This window comes from Gopherus evgoodei, chromosome 2, assembly GCF_007399415.2.
Source record: "Gopherus evgoodei ecotype Sinaloan lineage chromosome 2, rGopEvg1_v1.p, whole genome shotgun sequence".
Classification (NCBI taxonomy): domain Eukaryota; kingdom Metazoa; phylum Chordata; order Testudines; family Testudinidae; genus Gopherus; species Gopherus evgoodei.
Window position 1 is genome coordinate 81,376,403 of NC_044323.1, and position 20,462 is coordinate 81,396,864.

General features: G+C 45.0%; 1 protein-coding gene and 1 long non-coding RNA gene across 2 annotated transcripts; both read right to left on the reverse strand.

Annotated features, from left to right (window-relative positions):
- Positions 1-570: 570 nt before the first annotated feature.
- Positions 571-13,394, reverse strand: LOC115644891. The gene is made up of 3 exons (XR_003998621.1): positions 13,381-13,394; positions 11,093-11,097; positions 571-739 (listed from the first exon to the last, which is right to left on the reverse strand). It is a non-coding gene; the product is annotated as an uncharacterized LOC115644891 (long non-coding RNA).
- Positions 13,395-14,988: 1,594 nt separating this feature from the next.
- LOC115644890 (C-C chemokine receptor type 9-like) lies at positions 14,989-16,038 on the reverse strand. The gene has a single exon (XM_030549340.1). The coding sequence runs from the start codon at positions 16,036-16,038 to the stop codon at positions 14,989-14,991; it is 1,050 nt and encodes a 349-aa protein (XP_030405200.1).
- Between the last annotated feature and the right edge of the window lie 4,424 nt (positions 16,039-20,462).

The window sequence follows — 20,462 nt, forward strand, 5'->3', positions numbered from 1 at the left end:
TACTCAGAGATCTGTTGTGTTCTGCTACCCTAGTGTAAATCCAGTGAGGCTACCCAAGATTTCTTTTGCTGTAACTGAGAGCAGAATCTAGCTCATAGTTCTTACCCGTCTTTATTCAGGCAAAAGCCCCAGTGAAATCAATTGAGCATTCTGGCTGGCTGAGACTTGGAGATATGGCACTTTTACTATAAAATGTGATGGACAGGTGCTAGGCAGGGAAGTTTTTCTAGACTGGCATAGGCAACCTATGGCATGGGTGCCGAAGGCAGCATGCAAGCTGATTTTCAGTGGCACTCACACTGCCCAGGTCCTGGCCACTGGTCCGAGGGGCTCTGCATTTTAATTTAATTTTAAATGAAGCTTCTTAAACATTTTAAAAGCCTTATTTACTTTACATACAACAATAGTTTAGTTCTAAAAACGTTAAAATGTATTACTGGCACACAAAACCTTAAATTAGAGTGAATAAATGAAGATTTGGCACACCACTTCTGAAAGGTTGCTGACCCCTGTTCTAGACCTTTGCATCCAAATTATGGCAAAGTCAACGTCACGCTGTCTGGAGTGGCTCATGACCATAAGTGTCAATGTCAGGGCAGACTGTCAAAAACAGGGCAGATACCCCAAACTGGTCCTATATGCTCTAAGTAGATTTCACCAACGGAGGGCAAGTCTACACTTAAAACGCTGCACTGATTCAGCTGCGTCACTGTAGTGCTTTAATGAAGAGGATCTAATCCTTTTCCATGCGAGGCAGTATGTTGGCAGCACTTAGGTTGGTATAACAGTAGTACGCTGGGGTGTGGATTTTCACACCCCTCAGAGATGTAGTTATATCAAAGTAATGCTGTGTAGACCTGCCCTCAATAATGAATGTGAACTCTTGGATCGCTATGAGAGTCTCATCAGGGAGTCATAGATAGTCCCCTTTGACTCTACAGTCTATCTTGCCTCCTGGGCAAACTGGATTTAGTGAAAAATGGTCACTTACACCAAAAATCACAATATTCAGGTTGCTTCCAGGCCCAAGAGACCAGTCACTTACCTCAGATCACTTGGAACCCTAGATCTTACACCCATGGGCAGTGTGTGTAAAAGGTCAGAGGAGGCTTAGCCTACTCAAAAGAGGGCAGCCATGGAGGGGGGAAATGCTACGGATGCAGTGCAGGTCACCCTTCCAGAGATGCCCCAGCCAGATGTCGCCTTTGGAGCACCAGATGCGAAGCTTTATAGAAATGTGGGGGGGCTGTGTTCTGCCCCTCCTTCATTCTGCCTCTCCCTCCCACCCTGCCTCTCCCCTCAAGGCCTCCCCCATCCTCCACTCGCTCCTCTCTGTCCCCTCCCCCCCATCATTCGCCAAAAGCAGGAAAAAGTGATGGCCCCATGGTGTCCCCTTGGCCCCGTTCCAGGCAGAGAGGAGCAAGCAACAGGGGTCCTTGGGGGAGGGGGCAAAGAGGAGCAAGCAGTGGGTGGAGGGGCCTCAGGGAAGAGGGTGGGAAGAGGGGGAGTGATGGCGGGGTCTCGGGGGGAAGAAGTGGAGTGGGGGCAGGACCACGGTCCATGTGCCAGTGGCCCCCCAACTTCTGGGTGGCTTCCAGTGCTCACAGAGGACTCATGCACCGCCTATGCTTACACCAAAGACAACCCCTGTAGCCAGTTCTGTAATAAACTATCTAAAGGTTTATTAACTAGGAAAAAGAAATGAGAGTTATTTACAGGTTAAAGCAAGCAAGCAAATATATACACAGATGAGTTGCAATCTAAATCCTAAAAGTGACAGAGTGGTAGTGATCTGTCAATTCAAAGTGTTTTTCAGGGCAGATCCAAGGGGAAGCCCCTGGGGAACTTTGGCTTCAGTTGGTGTCTCTGGCCCTTGTAGAGTTCAAACAGCAAAGAGATGGAAAATTTTCCTGTGTCTTTGTTTTATTTCCTCCAAGTCCGTATGTGACAGTGTTAGGTAATAAAGCAAGTCCTCACTCACCTCTCCAACACCCAAGCTCGTGCGGAGTTGGAATATGGGCCCACAATTCTGTCAGAGACCAGACACAAATGCGTTGATCAACGGGCACACACTACCCCAAAAGCTTTAGAATAAGTGTGGCCCCTTATTTAGGGGTGAGCATCAATATTTATACACAGAAGTAAACAAAGTGATTAATAAAAGATAATGGTCATGCATAATCAATCAAGATTTTACAGGAAAAGCAAGTTTAACAAGTAAATGCATAGAGATAAAGGCTAATGGCTACTTGAGGAAGGGGGTGTCATGAGTAGTTTGCAGGTCAGTGCTTTGTTCAAAAAAAAGGTTCAGAAAGGATTATGCAGAGACGGCCAGTCTGGGTGTTTTTTTGGCTCCAAAGTTCACCAAAAGTTTAGACCCAACATTCCTCCATTTGTAGCTTTGAGATAACTATTAATCAAAAAGCTACACCCTATTTCAAGATCTCAAGGGCCGCTTGGCAATTTCAGCCTGGGCCAATTCGAAGAGAGTAAGGCTTTTAGCTGAAGTGGGAAAAGAATAAACTGACTTACATGAGTTTATGAGGGAGGGGACACACTGAATACAGCAACACAGTATTATAAGGACTACCATGGCCCCAACAACACCCACCAAGAGGTTTTTAACCCACCCAAATCCGGGCAGCCAATTCCATAAGGCTCCCCACCAATCATAAGGTGGCTGGCCAGAGGAGTAGTTTTTAGCCATTTCCCTTAGGTGTTTGGTACGTTGAAAAGTGTCAGAGTAGGTGTCATTTACAAAAACACAGCATTCTTCATTTATGAGGGCGCAAGTTCCTCCCTGGGCTGCTAACATCATATCTAAAGCCATTCTGTTTTGCAAAGCCAACTGGCGCAGCTGGGACATTTCCCCGGCCTGATTCTCAAATAGGGTTGCAGTTTCATTGGTCAAAGATTCTAATAGTCCCTGTAGACGGATGATGGCACCCTTCAAGCTAGTGTGACCAGCCCACCGCTGCCAGGACAAACCATCACGGAGATTAATATCTCTGTCAGTTTCACGGATGTTACGAACGTGGGGAAAATGAGGGGGAGTGAGGGAGATCCGAGAAGGCGGTGCTAGCCATGCCAAATAACATGACCCTGCCCAATCAGGGGAGAGGAAATAATAAGCCTTGGGCCCGCACACCCAGTATGTTCCATATAATGCGTTTTGGGTATTCCATTTCTCAAAGTAGGAGGTAACCCACCGCCCGTTGTACCACTGTTCCCCTGGTAACGCAGAGGGGTCGTTGTGTGAACTGCAGAGGCACAATTTGGTAGTGTTGTCCTCAAAGGGCAGTGTAGTACTGCTTGAGCAGTTGTAGAAGGCAATTGTGTATCCTTTAACAATTAGTTGGACACCCTCGAGATCTGAGCAGGGCTTTTTAAAAACTGACTCTGAAAACCTGCCCCTCCATGAAAAAGTTGAAAAGGTTGGATCGGGGTGAGGGATCCACATATGGGATACGTGGGATGCGCAAGGCTTGAAGCCAAGATTTTTACTAAAGGCGGTGCCATTAAAATATATGTTGCATTTACTTGTTCCCACAAAAGTTGACCCTTTTTCTTTAACAAAACACAGTGATCCTGTTTGATTGGTTACCCTGAGATATTTGTTAATTGGCACTTCTGTTTTGTCCCATGTAAGATTGGGTTGGACTGGATCTTTTATTCTAGTCGGTGGCATCCAAGTCATATTAGCAGTGGTTAGGGGAATGGGTGTGAAGGGGAGTCCCTGTGCTGCATTTACTGGAAATTGAGTACATACCCAGCAATCACTTCTATTTCCTAAAATACGAGTTTTAACCTCATGGGAATATCTAATAAAAGCATTATCTTCATAAGCAGAAAATAAACTGAAAAAGCATAAAAAACATACAGTTGTCAGAATAAAGGGTCCTCTCATTTTTTTCGAGTTAATTTAAGTCTAATGTCTGAGAGAGGTAAGCTGGTCCACTGGTCGAAGGCAGTGTCCTCAGTGGTGACAAGAGCTGCTGGTCCGTCACTGTGGTCCACTACGGCTGGCTTGACGTGGGAGTGGTGGATCCAAGATTTGCGTCCTTCCAGGAACACTGCAGTCTGGGTTGTCAAAAGAACCTGGTGGGGTCCAGTAAACCTTGGCTGGAGGGTGTCGTCACGAACGAACTTTTTGGCCCAGACGAAGTCCCCTGGTTGGAACGGGTGGATTTGTTCCTCCAGCGGCACGGTCTGGGAAAACTGCGAGGCTTTCCAAAGGGTACGGAGGCGAGCCTGTAGGGAGAGAAACTGACACGCAGTCATATGATCCCCTCCCAATAGTGAAACATCAGCACGTGGTAGCGCCCCGCCTTTGAAAGGGGGGTGTCCATAGAGCAGTTCAAAGGGGGATAATCCCAATGCGCGGGTTGGGCGAGTACGAAGGTGAAACAGGACCAAGGGAAGTACCTGAGGCCACTTTAATCCTGTTTCCTGACAGTATTTAGCCAATGTAAACTTAAGTTCCCTATTCATACGCTCAACTTTCCCGCTAGACTGGGGGTGGTAGGGTGTATGAAAGGAGTGTGAAATGCCCAGTCCTTGTTCTAAATGGCCAAGGACATGACCAGTAAAGTGAGGTCCGCGATCTGAGTCGAGCACAAGAGGGATGCCAAAACGGGGTACAATATCTCTAAGGAGAATCTTCGCCACTGTGGCAGCAGTACAATTAGCAGTAGGAAAAGCTTCGACCCAGGAAGTCAGAGGGCAAACCAAAACAAGGAGGTGCTTTTTCCCAAAAGCCTTTGGCATATCTGCAAAATCAATTTGAAGATGTTGAAATGGAGCAGCAGGCGGAGGTCTTCCACCCTTAATTTTGTTAAGAGGTGGAGCAGGTCCATTACGCTGACATGTGCTGCATGCTTTCACTATTGATAGGCAATAGGGTTGAATGCCTGGAGCATACCAAAAGCGAGCGATAGTGTCCACGAGGGCGTGCGTGCCGTAGTGACCCCCTTTATCATGGTGCCAGCGAACTGCCACAGGGTATGTGGAGCGAGGGAGGCAGGCTCGGCCATCTGGCATAAGCCAGGTCCCTTTGACCAGAGTGGCCCCGAGGCTTTCCCATGATTTTAGTTCAGCAGCGGGTACTGGTACGGGGTGCGGTGGAGTAAAGGAGGAGGTTGCAATAGCCAATGTGGGCATGGCTAAAGGTAAGGTGGCAGCCTTCTTGGCGGAGGCGTCAGCCAGGGCATTCCCACGGGTAACGGGGCTGCTATCTTTAGTATGGGCCCGGCAGTGAACTACAGCCAGGACAGAGGGTTTTTGGAGGGCGTCCAAAAGCTTGTGGATGAGGGGGAGGTGCTGAATGGGTTTACCGGCAGCTGTCTGGAAACCTCGAAACTTCCAGAGGTGGATATGACAATGCACAACTCCAAAAGCATATTTGCTATCAGTAAAAATGGTAACGGTCTTACCAGCGGCCAACTGGCAAGCTCGGGCCAGGGCATAGAGTTCAGCGGCTTGGGCTCCCCAGTTGCCTGGCAGTGAGGCGGCCTCTTGAATGTCCCATTCAGAGGTGACAGCATAACCAGTGAAACGCTTGCCATCAACATAGAAGGAGCTTCCGTCCGAGAAGAGGATGCAATCGGGGTTGTCCAGTGGCACGTCAAACAGGTTGTCTCTTATCTGTAAGATGCTGTAAACTACTTCCACACAGTCGTGCTGGTCCTGGGGGACTGGCAGGTCAGGAAGCAAGGTAGCTGGATTAAGGGGTCCACACCTTTCAAAAATTAGGTTAGTGTCTTCTAAGAGTTCGGCCTCTAGCTGTTGCTGACGATGGGCCGAAAAGACTTGGGTTGTGCCCCTACGCAGAAGGGCTGACAAGGCATGAGAGGTCCAAACCGTGGTAAAATGACCCAGGGTTAGGCTCTTTGCCTTTGTGATCAGCAGGGCAGCTGCTGCCAGAGTCCGGGTGCAGGATGGGGTTCCCTGAGCGACAGGGTCGATTTGCTGAGAGTAAAAAGCAAGCGGGAAATGGTGGGGCCCGCTCAGCTGGGTAAGGACACCACTAGCAATTCCGCCCCTCTCGTGGACAAAAAGGTGAAAGGGTTTGCTGTAATTGGGGGGGCGGAGAGACATGGAGGAGGCCACACTGTCCTTGAGTAACTGAAAGGCTTGAATAGTGTCCGGGGACCACTGCAAAGGGTCAGGAGCAGGGTTAGCAGTGAGTCGGTGGAGCGGTTTGCTTAACTCCCCGCAGGACGGCAACCAGGGGCGACAGAAGCCAATTAATCCTAAGAAACCTCGAAGTTGTTTCTTGGTGTTCGGTAGAGGGCAGTTTTGAATAGTCTTTATGCGGGCTGGGTCCATCTGTCTTCCTTCTGGGGTTAACAGGAAGCCCAGATATCGGACCTTCTGTGAGACCCACTGAATCTTTTTAGGGTCTACCTTGTGGCCTCTGGTGTGTAGGTATAATAAAAGTGCCTTACCATCGATGCGGAGGGCAGCTTCTTCGCGATTACCTAATAGGATGTCATCTACGTATAGGACCAATGTGGATCCCTGCGGACTGGTGAAACCTTCCAAGTCGTGGCGGAGGCACTGGCTGAAAATCGTGGGGCTGTCTCTGTAGCCTTGAGGAAGTCGTTGCCAGACATAACTTTGTCCCTCCCAGGTGAAACCAAAGAGATACTGAGAGTCTGGGTGCACAGGAATGCTGAAAAAAGCTGATTTTAAGTCAATAACAGTGAACCACTCAGCATCCCAGGGGATTTGGCTGATGATAGTAGCTGGGTCAGGAACTACTGCATGAAGAGGGACCACATACTGATTAACAACTCGTAGATCCTGTACAAAGCGCCAACGAACAGGGTCTCCGTCCTTTTTAGGAGGCTTTTTGACAGGCAGTATAGGGGTGTTACAGGGAGTGCGCTGAGGGCGGACTAGCTTTTGTGCAATGAATCCCTCAATAATGGGGCGGATGCCCTCCCGGGCTTCCAGAGACAGGGGGTATTGAGGGACTGACGGGGGGGTTAAGGAAGGCTTCACCTGAATCCTTACGGGCTCTGCCGAAAGGAGCAGGCCAACATCAGTGTCAGAAATTTCCCAGAGGGTTGAAGGCAAGTCAGTGAGGTCAGGGGAGAGAGAGGGGGGTGTTTCCCAATTACCCTGAGTAGGGGCCGAATCTCCTAACACTGTCATCAATAATCCTACCCCTTCAGGAGTGCAGGTTAAAGTAGCCTCAAGCTTACAGAGTAAATCCCGGCCCATCAAAGGGATCGGACAAGCTGGGGAAAAAAGAAAACGGTGAGAAAAACATTTATCAGCATAAATAACATTCAAAGGCAAAGTGAGTCCCAGAGACTGTGGGTTGCCCTCCACCCCAGTCGCAGTTTTAACCTCAGAGAATAGCCAGGGAGAGGGGGCATGATTTAAAAGAGAGAAAGTAGCCCCAGTATCAATGAGGAAAGAGACAGGCAGTCCCTGGACTGAAAGGGTTAAACGAGGCTCTTCGCTGGGAGGAGAGAAAGTGAGAAAGGAGCCGGCTAAAGACATTAAGGAAATAAGACCATCACATTGTTTGCCTTCGCCCCCGGGGTACCGTCATTGAGGAGGCTGAGTTTGCTGCGGCTGCTGCTGTTTTCCATAGTTGATCCAGGCCTGGGGGATGGGCTGAGCTGGTGGTGCAGGGGTGTATTCCTCACTTGTATAAGCATCTGCGGATGCAACCAGACCCTCTGGGCGTCCCCAGGGGCATTCACGTTTAAAGTGACCAGGCTGTCCGCACTGAAAACAATTTCCTGATGGCTGGGGTCGCCAGGACCCTCTTCCCCGGGCACCCTGGAATCCCCTGCCACGGCCACGGCCTTTGCCTCGAACACCACCGTGAAAAGCTAAAGCCATCAGCTTATATTCTTCCTTTTTCTCTTTCTTTTTACTACTTTCCCTTTCTTTCTCCCAGGCAAAATCAGCTACTTCCAACACTGAAGTGACTGACTCACCTCCCCAACCAGGGCGAAACTTTAAGAAGTAATCCCTTACAGGGGGCACCGACTGATTCACAAAAAATGAAATAAGAGTAGGGTGGTCTGCTTCTCTCTCAGGATCCATCTGAGTGAACATTCGGGCCCCCTCCAATAGCCTCAACCAGAACTTTCTGGGCGGCTCATCAGATTCCTGCCGAATCTGCATGAACTTAGCCTGATTAGGCGAGCGGCGAGCCATTTCCTTGAGTCTCTCTAATAATCGCTCTCGGTCTGTTTGCAGCTGAGTCAGCCTTAGCTGAGTCCAGTCTAGGGGATTCCAGCCAGCGGCCAGATCCCGCCTATCCATCCAAGTAACATTAGCTGCATTGCTATCTCCCCATGTCCTTTCTGCCATCCACAATCTACTACGTTCTTCTCCAGTCAAAACTCTACTTAACAACTGATCCACATCCGTATAAGTAGGATTATAACTTAAAAACAATCTTTCTAGAAGTTCTATGATCTTTCGGGGATTTTCCCCAAAAGACCCTGACAACTGTCCCCACTCTTTCAAATCCCATTCTAGCCATCCTTTATATTCCACAATACTAGCATGTTGCAATCGTCCATCATTGCTCATATAAGGTTGATCGTGCACCTGTAAAGGCATCTCTATAACCATACTTTTATTATTCGCAAGAGATTTGACAGAGACATCCTCTGGGCTATCCTCAGGGGGGGGGCATGCACCCTGCTGTACCTGCTTGGACCTAAGCCTAGTAACTACTCCTCCCAAGGTTGGCCCCTCCAATTCCTCCTCATCCTTCTGCACAAATTCCAATCTGGGATCCTGCAGATTCCCCTCTGCTACAAGGAGAGAGTTCCCCTGCGGAGGAATAGGGGCAGGTGCAGAGGGGACCAGCTGACGAGTCAAAACACGCCGTGGTCTACACCCTTCATCGAAATAACCTGGAGGGGGTTCACTCTCGGGAGAGTACCTGACTGCCATAATTTTTAAAGATTTCCACAGCTCTGCTGCTGTGTCCCAACAAAACCAGTAACATAACTGTCCCGGATGGTCTTTTTCGATCTGGCTCTTTACTCCTCTTAAGGCAGCCTGTTCGAAAGAGCCATACGAAGGCCACCTCATCTCCGAGTCGGCCAATACCGCGGTATACCCAGTCCAATTCCTTACACATAGTGTGTACAACTTCTTCCTAGACATTCCTGTCTGTACTGGGAGTTTCCCTTCATTCCATAACTTATTTACAATCCCCAACGGACTCTCAAGAGGCACGCTAGTCCCTTGACCCATGGTGTCTGACAGGAGCCCTCCAACTGGCGTTTACCCTGCTGTCCAATACACGACCCCTCAATATTGAATTGGCTAGGAGAAATCTCCTGTGGCGCCTTGCCAATTCATATATGAGTGGTCTGACCACTGGACAGAGGTACCGCACCAGAAGGAATCCCGGACGAGCCCCCAAATTGTTAGGTAATAAAGCAAGTCCTCACTCACCTCTCCAACACCCGAGGTTGTGCGGAGTTGGAATATGGGCCCACAATTCTGTCAGAGACCAGACACAAATGCGTTGATCAACGGGCACACACTACCCCAAAAGCTTTAGAATAAGTGTGGCCCCTTATTTAGGGGTGAGCATCAATATTTATACACAGAAGTAAACAAAGTGATTAATAAAAGATAATGGTCATGCATAATCAATCAAGATTTTACAGGAAAAGCAAGTTTAACAAGTAAATGCATAGAGATAAAGGCTAATGGCTACTTGAGGAAGGGGGTGTCATGAGTAGTTTGCAGGTCAGTGCTTTGTTCAAAAAAAAGGTTCAGAAAGGATTATGCAGAGACGGCCAGTCTGGGTGTTTTTTTGGCTCCAAAGTTCACCAAAAGTTTAGACCCAACAACAGTGTACCTCAGTGTAAAGTGTAAGGCTTTATGGGGTGGGGGTGCTCATAAATGTATGTATGATATAACTGGAATAGGGTTTTGCTACATATGCCATGTAACATATCTATGTAAAGGTTATGTTCATCCTAGTTGTATGTAGGCATCATTTGTGTGTTCAGAGTTATGAACATTGGCTGTATAATTGCTTGATTTCTAAGTAGCCTTAGTTAGAACATTTGGTCACTTCTTGGAAAGGAATGTGCAAATTAGGTGCTAAACCAGGAAGCACTTAACAGACAAAAGAGCTTGGAAGGCTCCAATCCACATAAGAAGTCTTCCTGGAGACATATAAAATACCATGTCGACAATGGCTTCTGCCTATAAAGACTGAGTCATGCATGGATGTGTGGCTTGCCCAGGTGACTCCAGAACACCATCCTGGAGCTTGATTTTGCATAGGAGTGAGGAATGGGGTCTCCACCCACAAGAGAAAGTCTATTTAAACCGTGGGAGACTCCTCCATTTTGTCTTCAGCTGGTTAAAGAAGGAGCCTCTCCACACACACACACCCCTCCCAGGATACTTAAAGGAAACTGAAACAAAGGACTTTAACTACAGGGGGTGTGAGTAATTGCTGGAGCCAGGCTAAAAGGAGATTAGTCTGTAAAAGGGAGCATTCTGGAACTGGTGAGGATCTTACTGTATCTTAATTAGATATAGATTTGTGCATTTTTATTTTGCTTGGTGACTTACTTTATTCTGTCTGTTACTACTGGGAACCACTTAGATCCTACTTTCTGTATTTAATAAAATCACTTATTATTTAACTCAGAGTATGTATTAATACCTGGAGGAGCAAACAGATGTGCATCTCTCTCTTTCAGTGTCATAGAGGGCGAACAATTTATGAGTTTACCCTGCATAAGCTTTACACAGGGTAAAACGGATTTATTTGGGTTTAGATCCCATTGGGAGTTGGGCATCTGGGTGCTAAACACAAGCACACTTCTGTGAGCTGTTTTCAGGTAAACCTGCAGCTTTGGGGCAGGTAATTCAGACCCTGGGTCTTTGTTGGAGCAGACGGAAGTGTCTGGCTCAGCAAGACAGGGTGCTGAATTCCTGAGCTGGCAGGGAAAACAGGAGCAGAGGTAGTCCTGGCACATCAGTTGGCAGCTGCCAGGGGGGTTTCTGTGATCCAACCCGTCACACCATAGGACAAGCTTCCTTGCACATAGTATTTCCAAGGTGCGATATGGCCATTAACCAGTCCTTTATATTACAATGGTCCTTGATGGCCCATCTGATTTTGACAGTTCTTCTGGATGGGCTGGAGGAAAACGCTCTTCCCATCTGGGTTTACAAGTTTAGAGCAAACATTTCAAGTTATAAAGCAAAACTTACATATTTCCTTACAGCATGGAATACAGCCATCAGGAGTGCCGCCAGCTTTTTTGGCACCCTAGGCCACGGAAGGTCTCACACCTGAAATACCAACAACGACCTGGGTGGCCGAAGATCCAGCCACCGCGGTCGTCGCCCCCAAACGTTAGCCCCCTAGGTGACAGCCTAGGTCGCCTAAAGGGTTGCGCTGGCCCTGACAGCCATTACAAATAAGATGAAAGTATGCAGCAACTTACAAATATATTATAAACACTAAATATATTCTTATAACAGTTTTACCTATTTTGAGTAACATTAACACATAAGTGAACTGGTCTGGTCTCCAGTAGGAGTTTCTTGGTTCATAGCTAATACCAGCAGCCTTGGCAAGAGCTGACATCTGGTCTGCCTGCATTACAATCACATAGCCTAGAATCTAGTTGTCCTATTTCTGTATAGCGTATCTGGCTATCATAGCTTCAAAATCTTCTGATGAGAATATGAAAATATCCAAAAAGTGACTCATAGGGAAAGTGGCATGACCAGGTCACAACCTTTCTTTATGAGAAACCGTGAGAAAATTCAGATTAGATTTCCGAACACTCAAAAAGCTTCACACATCAATTAACTCAGGAACATAGTTCACCAAATACCACACAGTAAAGAAGCTTTTATTTCTATAAAGGAGACTTGAGACTTCAATGGGCTGACAAAAAAGTAATACTGAAAGTGACATGCAACCAGGTTAGGGTATTTTGAAGTTCAATCTTTCACTTTTTTCCCACGCTGGGGGGTATGTTAAGAACAGTGGTAAAGAGCTACTCATCAGTGCCTCATAGGTAATTATCTACATAGTTTGCTCTGCTGGTGTAGATTTTTTTGACTGGCAGATGCTAATGTAGTTTTCTTGCTGTTTGAGAAGTGTGCTTCTGTAAAGATTCCACTGCTTTAACCAAAGCCTGAACTCACTGTGGTTCTCACAGCTGAGCTAAAAAGGCAGGGCAAGCAGCACTCTGCTCACAAGGTGAGTCCTAGGAGCTGCTGGCTGGAGCTGGAGCTGGAACCCGGGCAGAGAAGGCCATTTGTCCTGGACATCAACTCAGTGCGTAAGGTTTGTTCATTTACTGTTCAGGACTAAGGATTAAGAAGGCAGTTTGCAGGGGAAGTCAAACTTAAACAGAACTTAAAAAAAAAAAAAAAAAAGCAAGCAGAAGATTATGAGATTAGTCATTTCCCTTTGCACATTGCACATTTCTGTCCCTGCCCTGAGATAGGTGAGTTTGCAAAGGGAAGTTAAGAAAAACATGCTTGAAATGATTGTGGTTGTTAAATAAAATCCCAACAACCAGATGATTAGAATGTGTTTACCATGATAATTATATTGTATAGAACAACATTAATATACAAACCCTCAGAAAGGGCTGCATACAGTAGTCCAAAAATTTGTTCATTACTGGTTTTATTGTATGCTCTAGTGCAGGATCTTCTCTTCAATTAGACATGATCTAAGGATTTATTTTCCATAACATGCATTGCTCTCTTATGTACTAAAAGTAATCAGTCTATTAATGTTCTTTTCATGCTGTTTCTCCTTGTGTTAGGGCTCCATCCAGCAAAGCGCTGAGCACAATCAATTCCAGTGCTGCCAACTCTCATGATTTTGTCACGAGTCTCATGATTATTATTTTCCTTAAAACACCAGCTCCTGAAACCAAGTGATTATGTGATGATTTCAGCCTTCATTTTTAAAGAAAAAGTAAGTTTCTAGCTCCTGGGGATGTGGAGAAAGCATCAAAATGTGACCTAAAGGCTCAAAAAGCAGAAGGCAAACAAAAAAGAACACCAAATCCATTATTGTTACATAACCTTGTTATTTTATAGCCAATCTCATTATTTTTGGTGAGCTGGACTCATGATTTTTGAACATTTGGGGTTGGCAATACTGCAATGATCACTGAAATTTGTGATTGTTCAGGGCACGCAGAATCTTGCAGGAATGCTCAGCGCCTTGTAAGACCAATCATTTCGATAAAGAGCAATTTTGTTGTTTCTACTTTCAATATGGGGCTTTATTGTCAAAGTCCTCTATGCATAAGCCATGTCTTAGCTCTCCCTTTAGGACTTTTGCTTGCCATTTACTTTTAATGTCTTATCTTTCCTTTTTTGAACCACATTTTCCAAACATTCTCAAAACTTGCACTCTCAAAACTGCCTGTGTATGTCCATTTGCCTGCATATGTGCTAATCAGGTCTTTGTATGTCTGGCTGCCTTCTTTGTGCACAGCAATTTAGGCTTTGTATATGCTGATGGATCAATGTGAAAATTTTGATCAGAATGGAGGCCAGCTGGGAATATGGTCCTGAATTTCAATCCTGTGAGCCCATTGCACTCATTCTGGAGCCATGATAACACTGAAAGAGCTCCTTCCATGAGTGCTTACTGAAACTAAAATGGCCACCAAGGCATGTATAGTCTAGTGCATGTTAGGGAGCAAAAGAGACCAGACTGCAAAGCTGTGCACCACTTATGCCCAGATCTTGTCAGTCGGAAGGGTGGTCTTGTGTTTCTGGCACAGAGGAGCGAGACAGGAGACCCTGACCTGGATTCTGTTTCTGACTCTGCCACAGTCTTCCTGCGCAGTTGGAGTATTGAAAAGCTAAATTCGTTCATGCCTATGAGGTGCTTTTGACACCACTGAGCAGCAGATGCTGCAGATGCACAGGACATTATAATTGCAGAATGTGTGAGACTGGCCCATCTCCAGTGACCAGAGGGGAAAGTCTCTCTAAACTGTTCTTGCACCTTTGATTCCACTCCTTCCCTCTCTGTGCCTTACAGGCCTCAGGCTGGATACACTTTCTGAACCAGTTTATTATGCTCAGCATATATATCAGTTTATAACCCATGGTTCATTCAGGTATCAGTTTGTTTGTTATGTCCAGCTTTACCAGAGGATAAAAGGCAAATGCCATATTGCTAGAAAATTACAAACATGACCCTCTAAAAATTGTGCTATATGATGCAATGTTTATTTTTGTGTATATATAGTGCAAGTGTATAACATCAAAGCATTAGGGTACAAACCATGCACATAGTTTTACCCTAAAATCAAAGACCTAAAAAGAATCTAAATCAACCCAGTTCCACAAGGGCCACCTTTGTGATAAAAAGACAAAAGATAAACAGGAAACCATGATATTTCCATTATTCTACCAATGTAACAGCTTTGCAAGTGGAACAAAATTAAATCTGCATTCACTGAGGTTACACTTACAAATCAAAGAGTGAATAGCAAAGCATTGTGGGAGCCAAATTATGTTCTCTTTTATACTGGTTTAAATCTGCTGTAGCTCTAGTGAAGTGAACAGTTATCCTCAATTTAAAATATTTTTATCCCGTCTCAGTTATCAGTCTGCATACAATCAGCATCACATTATTTCTTCTGCATCTTTTCCACAGTTTCACTTTCTTTCAACCAAAAGTCTAGGGTTTGATCTTTAAAGGTACTGAGCGATTCAGGGGAAGGTGCTGAGCAGCCGCAATTCTCACTGACTTCTGTGGGAGTTAAAAATGCTCAGCACTCTGCAGGATCAAGCCCTTTGTGATGTGAACATGCAAATTCACTCTGTTGAGAGGGATCTTGCTTTTTCTCTCAGAATGGAAGAAGAACACTGCACTGCTCTGGCCAGACTACCATGAATTTCAAAAGGAGCATGGTAGCAGTTGGATGTGAGTGAGGAATTTAGGTGAAAGCTCAAAGTGAGAGATACCCTGATTTATCACCGTCCCAGCAATGCAGAGGACTTATTTGAGCTCCCATCTTGGCTATCATATATGAAAGAGCTCTGTTCTCGGCTCTTGCCAGTCCAATGAGTCACGTTCTCCAGAGCTTTAAAGAGGGCTTTACGGAATCTCTCCCCAGCAAACACATAGAGGAAGGGGTTCAGGCAGCTGTGAAGGAAGGCGATGCTCTGAGTTACCTGGAATCCGAAGTCAATGTTATCAGAGGTTTTGCAGTCATATATGACCATGGTATAGGCATTGATAGTTTTGACCAGCAAAATGCCATTGTAGGGCAACTGGGAGAGGAGGAAAGCTGTGATAATAACGATGATGATCTTTAATGATTTGTGCTTTTGGGATCTTTTGCCTTGAAGGAGGGTATGAATTATAAAAGCATAACAAGTAACCATGACGAAGAGAGGAAGGAGGAATCCTATTGCGATTTTCAAAGCTAGGACAGTAACTTTGGTGGTTCGGGTCACTGTGGCAGGGTATACCATCTTGCAGGTAGTTGTATTACTAACTTGCTTAGATTCACTGTATACTATTTCCGGGATGCATAAGGCTGTTGCAATCAGCCAAACGCCAAAGCAAACTAGTTTACTGCACAGAAGCCTTTTTCGCTTAGAGTTCTTAGCTTTCATGGCCCGGACAATTGTAATGTACCTGTCAAAACTAATGGATGTCAGAAACAACATACAGCTGTAGAAGTTGATCTTATACATGCTATTGAGAATTTTACACATGACATTCTTCAAGGTCCAGCCATCTGAAGCTGCTTTTGCCCAGAAAGGGAGAGTGAAAACAAGGAGTAGATCAGCAATGGCCAGGTGCAGCAGGTATCTGTCAGTGATGCTCTTCCTATATCTGTATGTCCAGTAGACAAAGATGACTAAGGCATTACCTAGTGTACCAGTGAGGAATACAATCCAGAAAAATGCTGGCAGGAAAGTTTGAGCAAACTGCTGAGTGTGACTTTTTTCACAAATGAGGTCTGTGGAGTTAAACGGGTTGTTGTACAGAGATAACACAGAACTAGAACCCATATAATAATCCAGGTTAGCCGAGTAGTTCTGGGTGGCCTGCAGGGGAACATCAGGTTAATTACATGCTGACAAAATCATTAAATAAGAAAAAGTGAAGGTGGAATTTTTTCATAGTTTCATAACTCATTGCTTGGAAGTGAGATTTTGACATCTCTCTTTCACCAACAAGAAATGTTTTCTCCTTCAACTCAGAATGTTTGTGACAGCCTGAAAGCCCTAAATCAATTCTGACCTATTGGGGATTCTCCCATGGCAGGCAGCGCCCCGTGGATGTAAAGCCTGTATGCCACCTCTCCACAACTCTGCACCACCCAGCATAGCTGGATGTCAGGGTTGGGAGGTGCAAGGAAGGACTATAGCTGATGTGCCTTGCAAGTTGGCAATACAGATGGTCCCATAGCCAGCTAGTGCAGTTTACATCAGACAAGGATGGGGCCAGAGTAGAACCAGACTCATAATTAGGGACCTAGAACAGACAACATTCTGGCTTCCCTCTCTCTGCTGTGCCCAGAGAAAAATGAGAGAAGCAAAAAACCTAGCCAACAGAGTCTATAGAAAACAGGCACAAGGCTAAAATTTCATGGCAGACACATCACTCTTGTGACCTTTTTGCTCTATTTGAACTTTTATTCCAAAAATAACCCTCTGGGCCTGTCTCCTCTTGCTTAAACTATGTAAATACAGAGTAACTGCACTGGAATCAATCAGCCATTTTCTGACTTGACTTGGACTGTTGTTGCAGTAGTTCCACTGATGCAGATTTACACCAGTGTGACAGAGATCAGACTCTGGCCCAGTGTAATAAGACCTGGGTAAAATGGGTGTGTCATCAGAATCAGGCCATCTCTTTCTTACATATTATTTACGTATTATATATCTGATTTCTTTATATACATATATAGTAGGTAAATGATAGTGCCCCTTTATGGCAACATTTCTAATCTGGGCATTTAGAACTCTTACAAAGACAGGCTGTTTCTAGAGTGATCACCTGAATCTTCTGATGCTTCCCCATCTGTGGGGCATAGGCATGAGCCTGCTGTTAAATCATAGGTATGGGAGTTGGCTAATCTATGCTCTTGCCATGTGAATTTAGGCAAATCTGTGAAGTTCTCTGCTTCTCATTTCCCAGGCAAGAACTGCAGCAGGAGGAAGTTAACACAGCTGCCCATTTACATCAGCTGAGGATCTGGCTCATAGACTCATAGACTCATAGACTCTAGGACTGGAAGGGACCTCGAGAGGTCATCGAGTCCAGTCCCCTGCCCTCATGGCAGGACCAAATACTGTCTAGACCATCCCCGATAGACATTTATCTAACCTACTCTTAAATATCTCCAGCGATGGAGATTCCACAACTTCCCTAGGCAATCTATTCCAGTGTTTGACTACCCTGACAGTTAGGAACTTTTTCCTAATGTCCAGCCTAAATCTCCCTTGCTGCAGTTTAAGCCCATTGCTTCTTGTTCTATCATTGGAGGCTAAGGTGAACAAGTTTTCTCCCTCCTCCTGATGACACTCTTTTAGATACCTGAAAACTGCTATTATGTCCCCTCTCAGTCTTCTCTTTTCGAAACTAAACAAACCCAATTCCTTCAGCCTTCCTTCATAGGTCATGTTCTCAAGACCTTTAATCATTCTCGTTGCTCTTCTCTGGACCCTCTCCAATTTCTCCACATCTTTCTTGAAATGCGGTGCCCAGAACTGGACACAATACTCCAGTTGAGGCCTAACCAGCGCAGAGTAAAGCGGAAGAATGACTTCTCATGTCTTGTTTACAACACACCTGTTAATGCATCCCAGAATCATGTTTGCTTTTTTTGCAACAGTATCACACTGTTCACTCATATTAAGCTTGTGGTCCACTATGACCCCTAGATCTCTTTCTGCCATACTCCTTCCTAGACAGTCTCTTCCCATTCTGTATGTGTGAAACTGATTGTTCCTTCCTAAGTGGAGCACTTTGCATTTATCTTTATTGAACTTCATCCTGTTTACCTCAGACCATTTCTCCAATTTGTCCAGATCGTTTTGAATTTTGACCCTGTCCTCCAGAGCAGTTGCAATCTTTCCCAGTTTGGTATCGTCCGCAAACTTAATAAGCGTACTTTCTATGCCAACATCTAAATCGTTGATGAAGATATTGAACAGAACCGGTCCCAAAACAGACCCCTGCGGAACCCCACTTGTTATACCTTTCCAGCCATTAACAACTACTCTCTGAGTACGGTTATCCAGCCAGTTATGCACCCACCTTATAGTAGCCCCATCTAAATTGTACTTTCCTAGCTTATCTATAAGAATATCATGCGAAACTGTATCAAATGCCTTACTAAAGTCTAGGTATATCACATCCACCGCTTCTCCCTTATCCACAAGGCTCGTTATCCTATCAAAGAACGCTATCAGATTAGTTTGACATGATTTGTTCTTTACAAATCCATGCTGGCTATTCCCTATCACCTTACCACCTTCCAAGTGTTTGCAGATGATTTCTTTGATTACCTGCTCCATTATCTTCCCTGGCACAGAAGTTAAACTAACTGGTCTGTAGTTTCCCGGGTTGTTTTTATTTCCCTTTTTATAGATGGGCACTATATTTGCCCCCTTCCAGTCTTCTGGAATCTCCCCCGTCTCCCAAGATTTCCCAAAGATAATAGCTAGAGGCTCAGATACCTCTTCTATTAATTCCTTGAGTATTCTAGGATGCATTCCATCAGGCCCTGGTGACTTGCAGGCATCTAACTTTTCTAAGTGATTTTTTACTTGCTCTTTCCTTATTTTCTCTTCTAAACCTACCCTCTTCCTGTAAACATTCACTATACTAGACATTCCTTCAGACTTCTCAGTGAAGACCGAAACAAAGAAGTCATTAAGCATCTCTGCCATTTCCAAGTCTCCCGTTACTGTTACCCCCTCCTCATTGAGCAGTGGGCCTACCCTGTCCTTAGTCTTCCTCTTGCTTCTAATGTATTGATAAAAAGTCTTCTTGTTTCCCTTTATTCCCATAGCTAGTTTGAGTTCATTTTGTGCCTTTGCTTTTCTAATCTTGCCTCTGCATTCCTGTGTTATTTGCCTATATTCATCCTTCGTGATCTGACCTAGTTTCCATTTTTTATATGACGCCTTTTTATTTTGTAGGTCATGCAAGATCTCAAGGGTAAGCCAAGGTGGTCTTTTGCCACATTTTCTATCTTTCCTAACCATCGGAATAACTTGCTTTTGGGCCCTTAATAGCGTCCCTTTGAAAAACTGCCAACTTTCCTCAGTTGTTTTTCCCCTCAGTCTTAATTCCCAGCTATAAGGCTCCCCAGCTATAAACTACAGACAATAATACTTAGCTCACAGAGGTGTTTTGTGGTTAAGTGCTTTAAGATCCTCAGTTGGAAGATCCGATAGGAGTGCATAGTACAGTTATACTCTCAGCTCAGCAGACAAATTCATGTGCAGCATCTTTTGGCTGAACCATACTACAAGTTTGCATGAGCCGAGTTGTTTGATATGGTGGGAGCATCCATGCCTGAACAGATGTGCACTGCTAGCTTGGACAGGACAACACTGTTCTAGAGTATGTTCAGGGGAATGTGTTCTAGCACCTTTGGGAATGATGTCATAGCCTAGGTCACAAACTGAAAGGAGGGAAGAAAGAGAGATTATTCAGCAGTAGTAAATTTATACTCACCATGCTTCTAAATCTGCAGCCAGATCTTTATTCGGTCTTGAAAACAACACTATGAATTTGAGAGGGAATAAGGTGAGTAAGTGACATAAAATACAGACCTTCGGATACGACTGAAATGAGTGTAAAATCCAGGAATATTCACAGAAAGCCTCCTCAAATGAGCCTGGGGCCCAGATTCTACTCTCCTTCCTCACCGGAGCTGCCTCTTTGAAATCCAGGGGGCTATGTGGGTGAGTAAGCTGAGCACGATTTGACCCTGCAGTTTTCAGTTATATTTGCAGCTTCTTTTTCGTAATGCAAGTTTTCCAAAAACAAAGCTCTCTAAATATGCTAAGGCATTTACATTTGCTTTTAACAGCATACTGGCTGCAGCTTTTCAAGTGCTCTGGGCAGGTTAAACTCTTTGGCTGGCTACGATTAATTCTATTTCTTTTTTAATAAGATGTTCATACTGGGTTCATACTGAAACTGGCTTTCCAAAAGCTCCTGAGAGTGAAAAAAAAAAATCTCAAATTATGTGTCACAACTAACAAGGAAATCCACCTGTCTTCATTAACAGCCTCTAGTTTAAAAACACCTCCATTTTCTGCAATGACTCATTTTCTAATCTTTTTCATTCCCTCTGGGAAATGTCTTTTTCTATAGGTCATGATCGCTACTTGGGATTATTTCAGTTTTAGTCATTGATGGCCAGGAACCATGTAAAACGCAGGGGTGAACAGGAATGGGCCCAAGGAAACCT